The sequence below is a fragment of the Littorina saxatilis genome, linkage group LG12, assembly GCF_037325665.1.
Source record: "Littorina saxatilis isolate snail1 linkage group LG12, US_GU_Lsax_2.0, whole genome shotgun sequence".
Classification (NCBI taxonomy): domain Eukaryota; kingdom Metazoa; phylum Mollusca; class Gastropoda; order Littorinimorpha; family Littorinidae; genus Littorina; species Littorina saxatilis.
This window is the reverse complement of record NC_090256.1, coordinates 23,154,633-23,159,632: the sequence shown is the minus strand read 5'-3', so window position 1 is coordinate 23,159,632 and position 5,000 is coordinate 23,154,633. Positions and strand designations below refer to the sequence as shown.

Sequence of the window (5,000 nt, the reverse complement as noted above, 5' to 3'; positions counted from 1 at the left end):
TGTGTGTGTGTGTGTGTGTGTCTGTGTCTGTGTGTCTGTGTCTGTGTGTGTGTGTGTGTGTATGTGTGTGGAAGAGAAAGAGCAGAGCGAGGGAGAGGGACACAGACAGACAGTAGCAGACAGATATATGGACGTAGGGGAAGGGGGCGGGGTGCAGTTACGGGAAGGGATGGCAAGGGAGGTGGGAAATATTCTACCCTGGGCTGTCACCTTCATTCGTGTCGAATGTCTTTCTGTAAAAGTAAAGTCACCACAAGGAAGAAAAGTGTGTGCAAAAAGAAACAAGGGAAGCAACTGCATCATTTGCATTCAACCACACTCCGGGGTTTTCCTTTTGTTGTCTCCCCTCTTAATTGAACCCACAGGAAAACAGAAATTAAAAAGGAATAGAATAAATTATAACTACATAACATGCTATATAATAATGATCTTATCTTTGTGTTCTCTACTAATTCAGCACAAACTCTGCAGCTTTCAGAGAGGGTTGAAAAGTCAGCAGATTAACAAAAACACCAAGTCGAAGCAAACTATGCTCCAGAAACTACATGTAGATGAATTAAAAATAAATAAAATTAAAAAAGTTAAAATACCAGTTTACCTGATAGTGATATACAAAACCATGGTGATGTAGCAAATTATACCTGATATGTTGCGAAGATTAAAGTTATAAAAAGAAAGACAGAAGTTACAATTTCAGACTTCATACCTGTTCTGTCTCCACATAGTTAGCAACAGCGCCAGTCTCATCTATTCCCCGCTTCCTTGATCTTGTGCCTGCAAGAAAACACCCCAAAAAAACATTTTCATGACTTCCAACAAAAAGGCATGTATTGGATGCGTTATGGTATAAAAAATAAAAAAGATAATGTCCAGGAGAAACTCTAAAACGCTGTCGCAACAGGTATCTTTATTTTTTTTCCATTTCTTGTACTCCTTGAAATATAAAATAAACTGATAGTATTAAAAAAAATTAAGTAAATTTGTTGTACTTATTTGCTGCTAAATCTGTCAATTTTGCTGTAGCTTTTAACGGCACAGTAAGCCTCCCGTAAACCATCACAGATACTGTCAGGCTTTTACACACAGTACAAACACCCTTCCATTTGAACACTCACCGAACGGGAACATCCTAGGTGCCCTACGTAAAGAGCGAGCAATTTTCAAAGAATTAATTTTTCAGATTGTCTCCATCACAATCGGACCCATCCTGAACTCAGGTCAAAAATGAGTTACTTCCCTTCAACTGGCGATAGCCGTGGAGCGATGATTATCAGAATGAATTGGACCGTGGTGCATTTTGGCGCTAGACCTAACTTTTAAAATCTAAATAATAAATTGACAGCTTGTTACACAAACATTCTTAAATCATAAAAGAATTCTTTTTTCATCAAGACAAGATCAGTACAATTCGAAGTTTTGAAAGTTTGAAAAAAGAAAAACCCGGAAGCAGGGTCACGCAAGGTCGTGGTTTTCGTAGCAGACGGCGGTTTATAGGCAGTCAAAAGCCATCGCTAGAGTTCTTATGAACCACATTCGTTTGTTTCGTGAAAAGTCAGAGGTACATAATAACGTGCTATTGCAGATAAGCTCACAGCGAGCCGCATTCAAATTACAAACTGACGACTGCATTGTGAAAAAGGGAAACTGTATCACACAGGTTCACGATGGCTCAGGGGAAAGATAAACCACGCAAAAATAAATTCTTTGAAAATTGCTCGCTCTTTACGTAGGGCACCTAGGATGTTCCCGTTTGGTGAGTGTTCAAATGGAAGGGTGTTTGTACTGTGTGTAAAAGCCTGACAGTACCTGTGATGGTTTACGGGAGGCTTACTGTGCCCTTAAGTTTGTAAGAGTTTCTTGGGTGGGTGGGTTGGCTGGTCGATTGATGGGTGGGTGAGATGTAAGGTTATTTGCTTGTTGGGTGGGTTATGGTTAGATAGATGGATGGTTTGGTTGGGTTTACTGGTAGGTAGGTTGGCGGGATTGTCTTCTTCTCGATTGCTCATTCAGATGTCCACTATAGGTAGTCAATGGGATCTACAATAAACATCAATAGCCGAAGGCGGAGGTGCACCACTCAAGGGGTGCCTTACTGCTGCACCACGTACCACATGCTTCATGGCTGAATAGTTAGCATTTATCTTCTGTTGTTCTCTTTTCTGTTGCTACAGTTTTTCGTACCTGCTCGATGTCGACTGCGCCTGGAGATGAGGCTGATGTTGTAGAAGAGCGGCTCCATGCGGAAAGTATTGTTGAAGTCGGGACTAGACCCCGGGCTTGACCTCTTCTCCTCCTCAAAGTCCATGCAGCACCTCTCCATCTGGACATAGCCTTGGACGATGGGCAGGATCCAGTGACTGCTCAGATCATGCTGCAACAACCACAATTATCTCTCAATGTACCCTTCAAGACATGATCACTATTTCATTGTATACAGTGGAACCCACCTTTCAAGTCCTCCAAAACAATCTGAGAAAATCAGGTTTTAAAAAAGAGAGTCTTACAATTGGGGTCAATTCATAGATGTTTTGAACAGAAAGTCTGAGAAAACAGGGTCTTAAATTGGGGGGTCTTAAAAGGGATGGTTTGTAAGTTTGAGTTTGACCATCACTTTAAACTTTGTTCCTTACCTTTACTTCCATGATTTCCTCCAGCATAGACTTGTTCCAGAAGAACCGCTCATCCACACGTTCCCACAGAGGTTTGTCCTTGTCATAACTATCAGAGTTCTGGTGCTGTAGACTGTTGGTCAGGTCGTAGGTCTCACTGTAGTAAAAATAGTCTGAGTCGTTGTACATCTTCAGTAGTTCCTGGAATGAGAAAAGTTTCTGTCAATGCATGAAGATAAAAAAAATCTTTTTAACAAAATTTGAATTTTAAAATAAATTCAGAATGGCTTTCTCATCTTTCTCTTCTCCTACCATACAGGGGGAAATGCTGCATAGCCATGGTGTTATTTGGAATTGTTTAGTTTTGGTGCCACCTTGCTACATGCTCTCAATCTATAGTTTCTTCTTGTTCTGCGTTAATGGTCTGAAACTCCCATGTACACTCGTAATTTTTGCACGAGTGTTTTTACGTGTATGACCATTTTTGCCCCGCCATTTAGGCAGCCATACGTTGCTTTTGGGGGAAATCTATAGTTTGATTGCCCATGCGCAAGGTCGCCCTCAGAAAAATGTAACATTCACAGTGTCAAAGACTTTAAAACTTCAATTCGAAACGTTATCAGTTCTATACTTGAATGCTAAATAAACATTTGAGGTTTGTGTGCTATGGTCAGTACCCGTGAGGTACATCGGCCTGCCTGATGTCTAATGAACGTTAAGACTTTCTCTCAAATGATATTTCAGAAAGTGTGTGAGTATATGTTTGCATGCCTTGGCGGCCTGAGCAGACTTTAAAAAGTTCATCTGCTATGGCGGAAGCACGGGCACGGTTTGCGCACTAGTATGCTGAGGCCAAAACTGAAAATTAGTAATTAACACTGTCTGTTAACATTACTGCTGTGAAATACACAGAATACATGACAATTAAAATTTGCTATTGAAAATAGTAATCGAAGGTTTTGGCGCTGGTAAGCTGATTTCATACATATCAGCATGGGTGTTCACATATTTTTTCTCCCAAATCTTGGTTGTAATTGTTGTTGTTGCAGCTGCCGTTCACCAAAGTTCTGTTTCTCAGCACACAGAAAAAATATAATAAATGTCAAACACGTATTCATTCTTTAGAAATGTACCGTGGTACAAATCATGAAACAAACAACTCACCTCATATATTCTCCTTTCAAACCTTTCTTTGTCTTTTCCTTCTTTCTGCAAGCAGACCAAAATAACATTAAATAAGCTTAATTGTCATCATTTTCACGAGTTTTCATTCACAAATACCTGGTAAATAAATCTCATGTTCCCCATGCAATAACTCGAGGTGGTGAATGGGTTTGAGTTTTCATGTGAAACGTGGATTGTCAAAGTAAAAGCCAATCAGGCTGGTTGTTTGATGTGTGGAACCATCGTGGCTTTGGATTTGTGTTTCCGAGGACAACGATTGTAAGCATTCACTCTCAAAGACCCAATCAAAGTTGATAATTACCGCGGCGACTCATGGTCAATTTGCAACTTATCTCTGTAATCGCAAAATCCACAACGAAAAGTCATAACCACTTAAAAGAAAAGAAATATGCTCAACACTTACTGAATTCACAGGTATGATCGCAGCTCTGTACATTTTCAAACTGGAAGAAAAGCGTCAACAAGCTACGTTTGACGTCACATACAAGTTTGACGTGTTATCTCGTGCTACTGTGACGATGCTTTGTGGCCCGGAGTTGGATTCTAAAAATTCGTCTCCCTGTGGGTTATTGTGCATTTTGTTGCACAACCAAAATGATGACACAAACGATGTTTGGTGGCATGTTGTCAGACCAGCATTTTTGTGTTGGTCCTCGGGGAGCATATCGCCTTTTGTCTCATCATATTTATCAACCGCGGCCTTCGGCCTTGGTCGATAAAGATGAAACAAAAGACGATATGGTCCCCTTGGACCAACAAAAAAGCTGGTCTGTCAACAAGCCACCAAACATCTTATAATGTCTCAAATTTTTAAAGAAAAGAAAACCTATTGAATAAAATAACTGGTACAGCAACCCGGAAACTCTTAAGGAAATCCCAGAAAAAATATGTACATGTACAGCATCACATCAAACAAAACATAGAAAGAACTACGTACGTTTAAAATGAAAACGGACCATCTCATGCAAATCAGAGCTTTAACAACAACAAAATAATACTAATACTAATGCAAAGAATGCTGCACAACTTAATTACCTTTGTTTTTGATGCCACATTTTCTGCTGCATTTTTGATAGACTTCCAAGTCTTCTGTAGGAGGACAGTCTGGTGGTCGGAGCCACCCATTCGTTCTTGCTTTTTGATCCCAAAGTGGTGTTTGTTGCATAACTGAAAATTACTAGTTTTTTTAAAAGGCAGAAAACATTT

At 40.0% G+C, this 5,000-nt stretch overlaps 1 protein-coding gene across 1 annotated transcript in view; it reads right to left on the bottom strand.

The window, feature by feature from the left end:
* The window catches only part of LOC138981562 (phosphatidylinositide phosphatase SAC2-like), a 245,162-nt gene that overhangs the window by 229,937 nt on the left and 10,225 nt on the right, over positions 1–5,000 (bottom strand). Inside the window, exons 4-8 of the mRNA XM_070354520.1 lie at positions 4,830–4,961; positions 3,774–3,818; positions 2,631–2,810; positions 2,182–2,371; positions 707–774 (exon numbers count right to left, since the gene is read on the bottom strand). Coding sequence (XP_070210621.1) covers positions 707–774; positions 2,182–2,371; positions 2,631–2,810; positions 3,774–3,818; positions 4,830–4,961 — 615 coding nt within the window. The remainder of the gene's footprint in view (positions 1–706; positions 775–2,181; positions 2,372–2,630; positions 2,811–3,773; positions 3,819–4,829; positions 4,962–5,000) is intronic.